A 14,950-nucleotide genomic window follows, 5' to 3' on the forward strand; every position below is an offset into this window, starting at 1 on the left:
CCTCCCACGTGGGGTTTTTTCAGTTCTTAACTCAAATCTAAGTACTTAAGTCAAGTCAATATTTTCCTATGAGAGTGGTTCTTAAGTCAAAATGTTCTTAACTCAAGCCGTTCTTAAGTCAAGACCCCACTGTAGCTACATCCTGCAAGAGAACATTTGAGGGGAGTCACAAGTAATGGCCAGAAAGCTGACAGCGTGAGCTTGTGACTTGCCAAAAACAAAAACAAAAACAAAAACTGAGATAGTTGCCTCAATCTACTTAACGGTAGGACCACTTCTGAAACCACACTGGCCAATATCTAAAAATTTTTTATTAGTTTTCAAAGAACATACTGGTTCCTTAACATGGTCTCTTGAGGACTCAAGGTGAGTGAAATTGCAACTATCATAAGTAAAAGAAATAAGAGAAAGCAGAGGTAGGTATAGGAGTTTCATGGAAAAGAGAAACAGAAAAGACATAGAAGTTATGAATGACTGAATATGAGACAGTGTTGTATAATAGTTAGAACACTGGACTAGGACTCAGAATGCCTATCTATGTTCAGATCTCTATTTAGCTAGTGAATTCATCTGTTGATGACCTTGGGGCCTCCATGCTTCCTCAGCTTGACCCACCTTCCAGGGTTGTTCTGAGGATAAAAGGGGGAGAAGGCAAGCCATATACGCTGCCTTGAGCTCACTGGAGGAAAAGTGGGACATAAATGTGACAAATAAATTATACCAAAGTGGTAAAACTATACACATCAGCATCTATAAGGCTACTACATAAAGAACCTGAAGTTATATGGCACCGAGTCCCGCTAATCAAGGGAAATTTGCCTTCTTAATATTTTATTGGTCTCTCAATGCAACCAAAACATCTGGGTTTTTGTTGCTGTGTTTTTAAAAGAAAAGATGGGAGAAGAGCCCATAGGATACAAGTTTCCACTCCAGCACCATCCAAAAAGTGGTACGTTGCCCACCCTTGGTTAATCTGAGTTATTTAACCACAGAAACTTCTGTTTCATTCATTGATAAACAGCAGATAGTTACTCAACAGGTGAAGCTTAAGTTAGCCTAGAACAGTGGTTCTTAACCTTTGTTACTTGGATGTTTTTGAACTGCAACTCCCAGAAACCCCAGCCAGCAGAGCTGATGGTGAAGGCTTCTGGGAGTTGCAGTCCAAAAACATCTGAGTAACAAAGGTTAAGAACCAGTGGCCTAGAAGATGCTTCCCACCTCTGTAGATCCTTTTAGGGACCTTTTGTTTAACTCTTCTGATTGTCGGGAGGGGGGGGATAGTAGGAAAATAACAGCCTGAACTCTGGCATACAAAATGGTTCAGGGGCTAAACCTTAGATCAACCTCTGATGTATGGGCATACATGCACATTGTACAGTGCCATATATTCTGTCCTACTGTACAGCATGAGCTGGCAATTCCAAAAAAAAGGCAAAAGTATCTCAATGTGGATTTGTTTCAGGGTGCTAAGAACTTCTGGTGGTGCTGGTTGGATAGGTCAGTAGTTTAGGTATCTGTCTGGGAGTTTGATTCCTCATTGTGCCTCCTGCAAAGTACTGTAGAGCCACCCAGTGTGGTCTTGGGCAAACAGCACAGTCCCAGACAAAGGAAAGGGTAAACTTCTTCTGGTAGGAAGAGAGCAGCCAACAAAGTACTAAAGCAAATGAATAAAGGTATCATTAAATACATGCAATATTTTTTTTGTCTTGGATAAGATGAGACAGAGTCTTCTCAATGACCAGTCCTAAACCATGGATCTTCCCTTTTGAGAGAGGCTAGGATGGCCAGGGATATGCTGCATTTTTATATTGTTCCTTGGTCAGGTTCCTATTGCAAGACTAATTATTGAATAGCGAGTCAACACTTCTGTAAATCGCACTGATTGACACAATATCAGACTATCCTAGCAGGGACTGCTGGTAGGATTTTGGCCATTTTTGTTTCCACTGAGATGTTTTTCAATGGTATATGACTGCATTAAGTCCCAATATAACTTATTAAATCAGGTTTTCATGTTTACGATGTATTGTATTTCATCATACTTTATTTTACTCTCTCTCTCTCTCTCTCTCTCTCTCTCTCTCTCTCTCTCTGTAAGCTACCTTGTATCTCAAGTTTCCAATCAAATCTTTTTTTTAAAAAAATAGTGGAAAGCTGGATATTTCTATTTCCTCTGTACAGTCTATTACAGCTGATCATTCAATGAAAGGGGAAAGGAAGTGGAAGGAAAGGGGGGAAAGTCACTGGATGAAAAGCCTAAGAGACAGGTTTGGGTGCAGTACAATCTCCTGGTTTTGAAATTGCTATTGTTGTTATGGGTCATCAAGTCATCTCTGACTTATGCTGACCCTATGGATAAGCGATCACTCGAATGGCCTGTCCTCAACTCTGTGGCTTCCTTTAGCGAGCCAATCCATCTTGTCGTTGGTCTTCCTCTTTCCTGGCTGCGTTTCACCTTTCCAGCATTGTCTTTTCAAAAACAAACAAAAAAAGTACTGCCTTCTCACGAGTAGGGCAGCCTCAGTTGCCGCATTTTTGCCTTCAGGCTTGATGTGATCTAGGTTGGGCCACCCCCGCCCATCGAGATAACCGTCCCTCGAGGAACGAGAAGCCGAGTGAGGCTCGACGGCGGGGCATACTCCTCAGGCAGAGGGAGAGAGGGGGGAAAAGAGAACGTGTGTATGCGTGTGGGGAGGAAGAGAGAGAAAACGTGTTAAAAAAATGAAACAAAGCGCCTCCTCACACCCGCGCACCGCTGGCTTCCCGCCGCCTCGTCCCGGACAAAAAGAAGTCCGACGGCGCCCCCCCGGGAGTTGCCTTGCGCGGCTCAGGGAAGGTGGGAAGGCGGGCAGAGGCGGCCAAGTTTCTCCCCTCTGAGGGGAGAAGGAGGGGGCGAGGGAAGAGGAGGCCAAAAACTGAGGGGGGCGGAGGCCGGAAGGAGGCGAGGGAGGTGTGTGTGTTGGGGGGGGGGAGGCTTGGCTTCCAGCGGCTGAAAAGGAAGAGCCGCCGCTCGCCGGCCGCCCCCGCCTTGAGCAGCAGCCGCCGCCGAGGAAGGACGGCGAGGGAGAGGGAAGCAGAGGACCGCGGCTTTCGGACGGCACCATGGCCCCCTCTTGCCGCAGCTGGCTCGCCAATGAGGGAGGCAAACACCTCCTCCTGGTAAGGCAGAGCGAGCGAGCGAGCGGAGGGCTAGACGGCCGGCCGGGCGCGCGCGCGTGTGCGCGCTGCCGCGCCGGGGTTTCGGAGAGCGGGGCGGGCGCAACGGGGGCGCGCGCCGCGCCGGTCGGGGGCAGATGTTTTGAAGCGGCACCCCTTCAAACATCTGCTCCCGGGGGGTGGGGGCGGCTCTGGCGTGAGTGGCGGGAATGCCCCGCCGGCGATGGGGAAAGGGGAAGAAAAGAGTGTTCCTGAGCATTGGAGGGAGGGAAGGGAAGAGTCTGTGGGGGAGAAACTAGTGACTTTAGGGGGTTGAGGGACATGCTCGGGGTGCAAAAGGGCCGCGGAGGGTGTGTGTGAAAAGAGAAAAGTGTTTCTGAGCATGGGCTCAAGTGGTGGAGGAGGGAATCCCGTGGGGAAAAAGTAAAAAGAAAATGAAAAGTTAAGAAGCTGGAGAGAAGATGGCCGAGGACACCTGCAGGGAAGGGAGAGACTGTTCCTGAGCATGTGCAGCAGTGTAGCATCTCTGGTACAGTCGTGTCAGAGAGGCTTGGCGTGATTTCTCATCTGCCTGGCATCTGCTAGACACTTGATGAAAGTAAAACAGATGTTGCGTATACCTGTTGCCTTGCAATAAAGCTTACAACAGCTCTGTCTAGTTGTTGCTGTGTGTTGTCAAGTCACCTCCAACTTATGATGACCCTATGAATGAGCACTTTCCAAAATCTCTTGTCCTCAACTGCCCTGCTCAGCTCTTGACAACTCAAGCCTGGAGGTTCCTTAGAGAGTCATCTCTGTTTGATCTTCCTTTTTTCTTGCTGCCTTCCACTTTTACCACCATTATTGTCCTTCCCAGGGAATCCTGACTTCTCCTGATTTGCCCAAAGGAGGACAGCCTCAGCGTCTACATTTTGCCTCCAGAGATAGTTAAGACTTGATTTGTTGTAGGACCCACTTGTTCCTCTTTCTATCAGTCCAGCATCACTTTTCAAATGAATCATTTTTTTCCTGGCAGCTTTCTTAATTGGTCTGCTTTCACACCCATACATGGTGATCGGAAATACAGGAGTGTGGATGATCTTAATCTTGGTGTCCAGTAACACATCCATATACTTGATGATCATTTCTAATTCCTTCATTGCTTCATTCTCAGTCTTCTGATTTCTTGGCTAAAATCTCCATTTGTATTGATGATTGAACCAAGGTATAAAAAAATCTCTATTTCAGTTTCTTCATTGTCAAGATTAAAGTTGTGAAGTTCTTCTCTAGTCATGATGTTTGCCTTTTTAGTGTTCAACTGCAGTCTTGCTTTGGCACTTTCTTCTTTCACTCTCATTAAAAGTCATTTCAGGTTATTTCAGCATAATTACCCACACATTGCAGATGGGGAAGTTTTTCAGAGAGGATGGCTTGTCGCTTTTCAGCAGGGCTACTCAAAAGAAAGCCTCCAGAATTCAGTGGAGTTTGATATGGCATAAATGACTACGAATGACTAAGAGTCGGACATGACTTAACGACTAAACAACAACAAATGACTACAGGATTCCAACCCAAGATAAATTCTGCTGGATTCAATTTAGAGATGATTACCCAGTTCACTGTGTCTGATGTTACATTACAGCAGTTTTTGTCACTGTGTAGAGAGTCAAAGGCACACATGGATACAACATGAACATGTGAAGGGCTAAAGAAGACTTTTGGGCAGGGAATCTAAATTCCTGACTCAGAAGCTCAGATTTTTCATTTTTGAATTGAAGCACAGTGCATCTGTTTGATAGACCCATATGGTCCAGTACAGATTTCATGCTCCACAGTTTTGCATAGAGTTACATGCTTTCTATTCTGTGCAACTTAGTTACTCCTCAGCTTTTGTTAATTCATTCCGAGTGGAATCCAATCCTTTGGCTTATTAGTTTAGGGCAAAGGTGGGCAAAATATAGGGAGGCATCCTTCCAAGGCTATTTTTTGCAGCCTCCTTATCCCCTTCTGCAAGAAATGAAACTTATTTTCCTCTCCTGGAAACTTCTGGCCACACTAGTTTTTCAGTAAAACAGGGTGCAAAAATAAACTCAGAAGTGGACTTCCAACAACATTTGGGTTTGACTTGCACATTTTGGGTTAATTGTGTTCTTTGGGTTATTTCTTTTTCATTGGGTTATTTCTTACTCATTTTTGGAAGCTGATACCCCCTCCCCTGTTGGTCCCCAGCTGAGCATGCTTACAACCTTCTGTGAGACTGGAACCCCTGGCTTATGATAACTTCTGATCATCAACACACTATATCTCAGATCAGCACAGCAAGCTTACATATGTTAGAAGAGATGGGCACAAACCGGTTTGTCCCAGTTCATTCCTGTTTCGAAAGGTGGCAGCACAGCTGTTGGTGCTCCCTTCCCTGCCTCCTCAGACACTCACCAGGCCCAGCTTGCCTGCTTTCCCCACCTCCTCAGCTAATCTCCCAGTCGCGAGCAAGAGCCCAGACTTCTCTGCCCCCATCCTTTTGTCTGAGTGGTAAATCAGCCAAGGAGGTGGGTCAGAGAAGCCTGAGCTCCTGCCGGGACTGGAAGATCAGTTGAGGACGTGCAGGAAGCAAGCACGCCGGGCCAGGCAAGAGGCTGAGCCAGAGGACGCGGGGAGGCGAGCAGCAGCACCTTTACGAACTAGGGCAAACTGGTTCGTGCCCATCTCTACACTAAAGCCTTGCCGTGAATGTGCAACAGTCTGCTGGTCTTCTGTATGGAGTAGATATAGGACTGAAGATCCATGGCACCACCAAACTTATAAGTCTTGCCTGGTTTCAAGTGTAATTATTATTATTTATTTTTATTATTTATTTAATTTATATGCCGCCCACTCTACCCAAAGGTCTCTGGGCGGCTTACAAATGCAGCCTTCTATAGGAAAAAAAATCAGAGAGATACAGAACACATCTTGCATATGGAAAACTCCAGTTTCATTCTTTAACGTCTTCATTTAGAACAGAAATCAGCAGCTTTAGGTAACTCCAGGGACCAGTTCCTAAAATCCAAAGTATTTCCTCCTTTGTACATAGGTGGGCTTTGAGGTATGGCCTTTGTGATGTGCAGAAATTCAGCATGATTTGGGGGTGGGGGCAGGAATCTTGGAACAAAGGAGTTCAGGGTTTTTCCTGGCTCATAGACTTTTGCATCCTTGAGCCTTGTGTTGTATACAATGAGTAGGAGAGGTCAACCACTGGATTGCCCTCTTTGTGAGCTTCCCAGAGGCATCTGGTTGGCTGCTGTGGGAAACAGGATGTTGCTCTAGTTTAGTCTTTGGTCTGAACCAGCGGGGACTTGTCTCTGGTGTTGAAAAAAGACCTGTGTGTGACACTTTGGAAAAGTTAACTTGTTCTAGAATTCCCCTAGCCAGCATGGACACTGACGGTGCGGGCTGGAGGAAGTCTGAGAGTTGTTGTCAAACATGATAAACTTTTTCATGCTGGAGAGCTACCGTCAATCTGAGTGCACCAGATGGATTGATAGTTTAACCTGGGAAAAGGCAGATGTAATTAGGATTTCCACAATTTGGATGTGACTGCATGACACATAACACAAAAACTAGACCATCTGATTCTCCCCTTGGCAGCAGAAATTCTTCGTAGCAAGTTAATATGGAAAGTTCTATATGTTTATTTGGGGGAGAAACAGACATTATGGATAGTCTGTAAGGTTCCCCTTGACATGTAGTCCAGTTGTGTCCCATTCTAGGGCACGGTGCTCATCCCCGTTTCCAAGCCGTAGAGCCAGCGTTTGTCCGTAGCCAGTTTCTGTGGTCACGTGGCCAGCGCGACTAGAAAGCCGTTACCTTCCCACCATGATGGTATCTATTTATCTACTCGCATTTTTACATGCTTTTGAACGGCTAGATTGGCAGGAGTAGGGACAAGCAAGAGGCGCTCACTCCGTTGCATGGATTCGATATTACGACTGCTGGTCTTCTGACCTTGCAGCACAGAGGCTTCTGAGGTTTAACCCACAGCACCACCACATCCCACTTGGATAGTCTGTACTGTAATTATTCCTTAATTGCTGGATGCATCTGCATGCGCAGCAGGAGTTTTTATTACCACTTGTATCTTACAAATTTGCTTTGTTTCATAATCGTTCTTTGGGGTTTAAATGCAAGATTCTTTTGAAATCTGATTTCTTGAATGTAAAGGCATCTCCAATATTTGCGTACTCCATCTCTAGCTAAAGTCTACAATGACTGATTCTGTGCTAATGGCTTGCATGTTTTATAGAAGAAATCTTAAACTTGCAAGCAGATTTTCTTCTTGAAACCATCAGTACAACAGGAGCCCTATTCAGGCATTCACAAATAAGGCTAAAATCAATACATCAAGAGGAGTATGCCCTGGTTTCCAATCTTCCAGGGTTGCTTTGCTAAGAGGGGAAGTGACAGTCTGAATGGGAGGGTCCTTCTGTCTCTAGACATAATTAGGAAATCTGGGGAGCGGGGAATCAAGCCAAAAACAGGGTTCCCAAATAACCCTGTTTAACTGGAGGGAATGTTGTCCTGTCCAGACATGGAGGTTGGGTTGCCCCCCCCTCCATCCTTACACTTGGAGTTGAAAACCCACCTCTTTAGGCAGCCTAACTAGGACCGAGTGCCTGAATGCTGGGCTGTTTGCTTTTCCATGTTTACTTTTAACATTTTAAATGTTTGTAGTGAATTTTAGTTATTATTATAGTTTAATTGCTCTTTAATCTGATTAGACTTCTGTAATGCATTCAGTGTTGGGCTGCCTTTGGAGAATACTCAGAAGCTACAGCTAGGAAAAAAATGTCTAATATGCAATTTAGATGTCATATATCTCTCAAATCACCCACAATCTTATAGTTTGCTTCAGTTCAAGGTTTGGGTTTTGATCTATGAAGCCTTAACTGGCATGGACCAGAATATCTGCCAGACCATCTCCTACTATAGGTGTAAATAAGAATTGCATGCCATCCACTCTGACTTAATGGTGACCCTTCGCAGAGTTTTCTAGATATAGAGAACTAGAAGTGGTTTCCCATTTTTCTGAAGGTGCCCTGGAACTGTGCAGCTTGCTAAAGGCTACGCAGGCTGATGACTCTTTTCTCAAGAGAAGCATTGGTGACTCAGACCCCCAATCTCTGGCTTTGCAGACAGATACCTAAGTTGGTGAATTTCCTCCCTGGGGACATCACGCTGGCTTCATACCTTATGAACTTCAAGTGGGCAGCCAAGACTGTATGGCATTCAGAGTCTGAAAGTGATCTAAAGCACGTTTTTAGCATTTTTATTATGTTCTTGTTGACTTTTGACCTTATGTGTGCATGTGTGATTTTTGCATCACTTTGGCATGACTTTGTTAACTGAGAAGCAATAAGCCAGTGAATAAATGCTACACCAGGGTGGGAGTTGAGATTGTAGCTCAGGAAAGAAGGGCTGAAATTTCCCTCCCCATGTATTATATACTCCTGATGAAAATTACCACCCACCTATTCATGTAATTAAATGAAGCAATACCACAAGGATAGCTGAACGAAGCACGTTTTGTGCTTCAAATCCAATTAACATATTTTTAAATGTGGTGTTATATGTCATGGACTTGCTTCCACTTATGTTGTTGTTATGTTCTGTCAAGTCATCTCTGGCTTATAGCAACCCTTTGATCACCAACATGTCCTGTCCTCTGCAGCTCTTGTAAACTCAAGACTGTGGTTTCCTTTTTGGCGGTAATCCATTTTGTATTTGGTCTTCCTCTTCTCCTGCTGTCCTCAACTTTTCCCAGCATTTTTTTTTTTTTTGCCAGTGAATCTTGCCTTCTCATGATGTGCCCAAAGTAGAATAGCCTCTGTTTTATCATTTTTTTGCTTCTATAGTTCAGGCTTGATAGGATTTGGACCCACTTGTTTGTCTTTCTGGCAGTCTAGGATATATGCAAAGTTCTCTTCCAGCACTACATTTCAAATTAATCATTTTTTTTCTTGTCAGCTTTCTTAACTGTTCAGCTTTCGCATCCAGATATGGGGATCAGAAATACAAGAGTGTGGATGATCTTGGTCTTGGTGTCCAGTAACACATCCTTAGGCTTGATGATCTTTTCTAGTTACTTCATTGCTGCCCTTTCAAGTCTCTGTCTTCTTCTAATTTCTTGGTTGTAGTCTCCATTTGGATTGATATTGAACCAAAGTGTACAAATTGTAACTGTTTCAATTTCTTCATTGTCAATATTAAAATTGTGTAGTTTTTCTCTAGTCGTGATTTTTGTCCTGTTCATGTTCAACTGGAGTCCTGCTTTGGCACTCCCTTCTTTCATTTTCACTAAAACTCAGTTCAAGTCACTGCTACTTTCTGCAAGTAAGATGGTTTCATTTGTGCATCTTAAATTATTGATGTTTCTTCTGCTAATTTTCACTCCTCCTTCATCTGAATCTAGTTCAGTTTTCCATATATATTCTCAAACAGATGGGGAGAAAAATGGACTCTTATCTGACACCTTTGCCTAAGGGAAAGCATTCCATCTCTCCACCTTCTGTCCCGACAGTAGCTTCTTGTACACAATACAGTTTATGCATCAGGAGTCAGGGCAATCAAACACTGAGAGACACCCTTTTATTTCGGAACAATCCATAGCTTCTCATGATCCACACAGTCAAAGGCTTTGCTCTACTACAGGTGGATAGACTGTAGATATATACGGATAAAAGAATAATAGGGAAGAATGAAAAAGGTAATTCCTATGAAAAGAAAAACTCAAATGGATGATGGAAGAAAGATTTTATAATTGCTATGGATAGGCAAGAAACAAAATTTTGTTTTGTGACAGAAATAAGGTCAAAATCCTGAATGCAGCTTTTCAGCAACTGTCACATAGAGACGAAGAAAATTATCGTAATGGCCAGTACAAAGAAATGGAAGAGAACAACAAAAAAGGAAAAACAAGAGATCTCTTCAATCCTTAATTCTTCTAGTTCATGATCAATCAGGTTTTGTAATGCAAATCCGTTCTGTATGTGGGCTTTAAATTCCTCCTAAATTTTGTTTAAAATATATTTTGGAACTAGGGTTCTTTTAGTGCTCTTCAGTTTCACTCTGATGTTCGATATTAACAGTTCATGATCAGTACCACAATCTGCTCCTAGTCTTGTTTTGTCAGAGATTATACAGCTTCCTTATCGCCTGCTTCCTACTATGTAATCCATTTGATTTGTATATTGACCACCTGGTGATATTCACGTGTATAGTCTGCTGTTCAGTTTCTTAAGGCATGTATTTGCTTGGCTTCACAAAACTCTACAAGTTGTTCCCCTGCTTCATCTTGACCCCGAGACTGAGGGATATTATTTGGCTTGACTTTACATTATAGTCCCTAATTGCCTGTGCTACACCTTGCATCAGTATTAGAGCCACTTCATTTCTCCTGAGTTTTTCATTTCCAGAGTAGCACACCTTTTAGTTAATTGACTGAAAATGTCCCATTCTAGTCCACTTTAGTTCTCTTGCATCAAGCACTGAAATATTTAAATAATCCATTTTTCCCTTGATGGTTTCCAGTTTACAGTGGGGTCTCTACTTAAGAACTTAATCCGTATTGGAAGGTGGTTCTCAAGTTGAAAAGTTCTTATGTTGAATCTGCATTTCCCATAGGAATGCATTGAAAACCATTTAATCCGTATCTGCTCTTTTCCGTCCATAGAAACTACAGTGGAACCTCTGCTTAAGAACTTAATCCATTTTGGAATGGTGTTCTTAAGTTGAAACATTCTTAAGTTGAAGCAAGATTTCCCATAGGAATGGGCTGAAAACCAATTAATCCATTCTGGCTGTTTTTTTGTTATGTAGAGGTGCGTTCGTACATTGAAGCATTAGTTCCCATAGGAACTAATGCAAAGCTGGTTAATACGTACTCTACCACTAGGGGGAGAACTTTTTTTTAACCTAAGATGACCTAAGGTTAAAAAAAGAGCAGGAAAGGTTTTTTTTCCTGTTCTTATCTTGGATTTCTGTTCTCAAGTAGAAGCAAAATTTAGCAAATGGAGCTGTTCTTAAGTTGGATTGTTCTTAAGTAGAGACGTTCTTAAGTAGAGACCCCACTGTACCTTGATTCATATTTCTCATGTTCTATGTTCCAACCACGTCTGTTTTGCAGAATCAAACTTTCCTCTTTCTAATTACATCACACTGGCTCTCAACTAAAAGAGAACAAACTCCAGATTTCTTAACTAGACAAGACACTGTTAAAAGGAAGTTGTGGGGGGTGCAAACTTCTTAATGTCTTAATGCTGAAGTCATCTAATTTACATCATAATCTGCAGGGGAATAACAGGGGTTTCAGTGAGATTCTAGATGGTGATGCAATGGTTTTAAATTTCACCTGAAGTCACCACTAGAAATGCTAGGAATGAGAAAAGCAAGATAATTTGATCCTCTGGCTTTGAAATTATATTGTCTAGCAACACATCCCTTTATTGGTGGAAACCAATGTTCCATGGTGGCCGCGCTAAGCCTTTTCTGGTCGAGCAGAAAGCTACATAACTCCGGGTTTCCTGTTGTCACATTAGTTGATGCTGAAAACTTACTGCGATGAAGAACAGATTCAGGAAAAAAGGGGGCTTTAGTTTGAGAAAATGAGTCTTTTCTGCTTTGCCTTGGGTTTTAATTGGTTTCTGGCTTTGGCATATTTGAATAGGATTTTTCACTCTCTTTCGTTGACCTTCCACCTACTGTATATTCTGTATCCAAAAATGAGACGAAGCAGTGTTAACTCTGAGTCATAATTGCAAAGGTTTGGAACTGTGCTGGAAGATTGTCTCCATCATCGCCTACTTTATTTTACTTTATATTTAAAGAGCTCTGTTTCTTTCTCATTATATGAATCTCAGATAGTTTCACCGTGATCTTTGCTGATGGGAGGGGGAAGAGCCTTCTGGTACCTTTCACACAGATTTTATTGACCATGTACTACTTTTATAGATAACAATCCATTTAAATAAAATTTGTGGATGCTATACTGAAATAAATGTCAGTCTTAAAGGTTCCCCCTTTTTAAAGTTATTCTGAAAAAGAACAACACATTTGAAAATATACAACTGACAAAAAGAATCCTGTACCTGTGAGATCTTCTTTATTCTGATGTCCTTTCTTTTTTTTCTCCCATCAGTTGCTGTGGCTATCTCTCAACGTGGGACTGTTTGGCAAAACTTTCAAGCTCTTTTATTGTGAGCCAGAGTATTACTATTTGCACCAGATGCTTGGGGTAAGTGGTGCAGCCATATTATTGCATTGCTTCCTCTTTTTCTTGAGACAGTAGGACTGCAGACGAGATGGAAAATCTTGTTTCATGGGGAAACAGGCGAAGCTTCTTAGTGACTCATGAGGTGGGGAACAGTGGGTTGAGAAGGAGGGAGGAATTCTCCAGGTGGGGAAGAAGAAAGCAAAAGGATCTGTTTCGCTTTTGGAAGGAAGGTCAGGAAATCTGGGGTCTGGGAAAGCAGAGATTGCTTTCCTCTCTGCCACTTCCCACTTGCAGGCAGATCTGGCATGTGAAACCCCGTTCAGCAGAAGGCTCCACTAGCAGGGTTAGTCACGGTGACTCTAAACCAGCTCGTGGGCCTGTTTGGAGAACGCTTATATGCCAGCTTGCCTGATATATATTTCCCAAGGGGAAGAGGGCTTTATTTTGGGGAGGGAAAAAAAAGATCAGTGAACATTCACATCCTTTCTGTCTCATCCTTGTGAATTCTGCTGCAGTTTAATGCAGAAAGTCCCATCCAAAAAGTGTGTGTGTGGGGGGGAGGGTAAAAAGGGGGGGAAGGGAAGGAGGGGAAAAAAGAGAATGAATTATGAATAACCACTTTTTGTGGATGTCGTGTGTGGGAGAGAGAGAGAGGGAGAAAGAGAGGGAGGGAGGGAGTGTGTAGAACCAGCCTAAATCTGACTTTCAGAGAGGTAGTTTGCTACAGAAGCAACAAAACCAGAAACAACTCAAAAAAAAGTATTGCGTGGAATGTCAGACTAACAGGTTTATTGCGCTGTGAGCTTTCATGGTTTTAAGACCCATGAGTTTTAAAGACGGCAGATGGTTCTGAATAAATGGATTGAAACCCACAAAAGCTTACGGCACAATAAATTTATTGGCCTTAAAAAAATGCCACGTTCCTTTTTGTTTCTTCTCCGTCTAATTGTTCGTCCGAACTAGCAAACTGTAGTGAATCAGCTGTTGAATGATTAGACGGAATTTATGCACACCCCCTTGATGCAGTGGGTCTGTTTTCTTTGAGAGCAGCAGTTGAATTGAAGATGTATATCCCCAGGCAATGTCACAAAGAGGGTTGCTGGCTGTTTTTTTTAAAAATTAGTTGCCTTGATAGCCTTATGTGACTGCCATCAGCCCTGCCCAGGGTGGCCACGTCCAGGACGGTCTCTTCTCCACCATGGGTGCCATGAGCTCCAGGCTCTCATTGCTATTTAAACTCAACTTTATTAGGGTAGTGAAGCAGGGTTCAAAGGCAGGCTGGTTGCGTGGTTCCCTCTGTCCTGACAATCTGCAGGGGTGCTTAATTAACTCCACTTAATTAACCCCACTAGCCCCTTGCTGCCTTCAGTCCCCAGCTGGGCCTGAACTCCATTCGCTTGGCCCCCAGCATCTTCAGTCCTTGGGCTGGGGTCTAATTCTCAGCACTGACCCTGGCCAGCTGATGCTGTTCAGGGAGGGTCAGTAGTGCTGGGCTGGTGGAGGTCCCCAAGTCCCACTTCTGGAAGGTCTGCTGTAGGTGCTTGTTGTGGCACCTCTTCCATCTCTGAGTCGGGGAGGCGGTCAAGTGGCTTGGGGTTCAGCTGAACACCTGTGCTGTCCTTGTGAGAGCCCAGATTGGGAAGTGACCCCTCCCCAAGTGCCTTACCTGTAAGGAAGCAGATTAATTTGCCCATCTACACCTCCTGTAGCAGCTGATCTCTGCTGAGAGCTATAATTTTTTTGGGGGGGGGGCTCTTATAAGGTATCTGCCCAGTCTTTCCCATCCGAGTCTGTTGAGGGCAAAAAGTCCCCACTTCCTCTTCTTCCTCCTTTAAACATGGATCCCACAAACCCATCCCTGTCTCTGCCCGTCTGTCCTGGGGCAACGCCAATGCCTCCTCGCTCCCACCTCTTGCCTGCTGTGCCCTTAGGCCACCCTGCCAATTGGGGCTCCATACTGTCCACCAGGGGTTGTGGCTCCATGGACTATGGCCTGCTGGGGACAGCCTAGATTTTCTCCAGTGACCCTAAGGAAGCATACAAGGTGCTCAAGGAACCCGGCCCTGTTAGAGTCATAGAATCATAGAGTCATAGAGTCGGAAGAGACCACAGGGGCCATCGAGTCCAACCCCCTGCCATGCAGGAACTCCATCAAAGCACTCCTGACAGATGGCCATCCAGCCTCTGCTTAAAAACCTCCAAAGAAGGAGACTCCACCACACTCTGAAGCAGCCTATTCCACTGCCGGACAGCTCTGACTGTCAGGAAGTTCTTCCTGAGATTCAGGTGGAATCTCTTTTCCTGTCGTTTGAAACCATTGTTCCTTGTTCTAGTGTCTAGAGACATGGAAAACAAACCTGCCCCTTTCTTGACATGACATCCCTTCAAATATTTAAACATGGCTATCATGTCCCCGCTTAACCTTCTTTTTGGAAGGCTAAACATTACCAGCTCCCTAAATCACTCCTCATAGGACATGCAAACTTCCCTTGCTTTTTCCTTTGTTTTCTTTGCATTTCTGACCTTCCCCCTTTGTTCTCTGTGCATTTCCGATCTTCTCCATTTGTT

At 43.8% G+C, this 14,950-nt stretch overlaps 1 protein-coding gene across 2 annotated transcripts in view; it reads left to right on the top strand.

The window, feature by feature from the left end:
• The first annotated feature begins 2,581 nt into the window (after nt 1-2,581).
• Nucleotides 2,582-14,950, top strand: part of NOX4 (NADPH oxidase 4) — a 127,819-nt gene continuing 115,450 nt past the window's right edge. Inside the window, exons 1-2 of one of the 2 annotated variants that reach the window (XM_072993556.2) lie at nt 2,582-3,159; nt 12,308-12,403. In XM_072993556.2, coding sequence (XP_072849657.2) covers nt 3,103-3,159; nt 12,308-12,403 — 153 coding nt within the window. In that variant the 5' untranslated portion in view covers nt 2,582-3,102. Of the gene's footprint in view, nt 3,160-12,307; nt 12,404-14,950 lie in introns of those variants that run through there. The other variant, XM_072993558.2, reaches the window with a different exon arrangement.

Source organism: Pogona vitticeps, chromosome 3, assembly GCF_051106095.1.
Source record: "Pogona vitticeps strain Pit_001003342236 chromosome 3, PviZW2.1, whole genome shotgun sequence".
Taxonomy (NCBI): domain Eukaryota; kingdom Metazoa; phylum Chordata; class Lepidosauria; order Squamata; family Agamidae; genus Pogona; species Pogona vitticeps.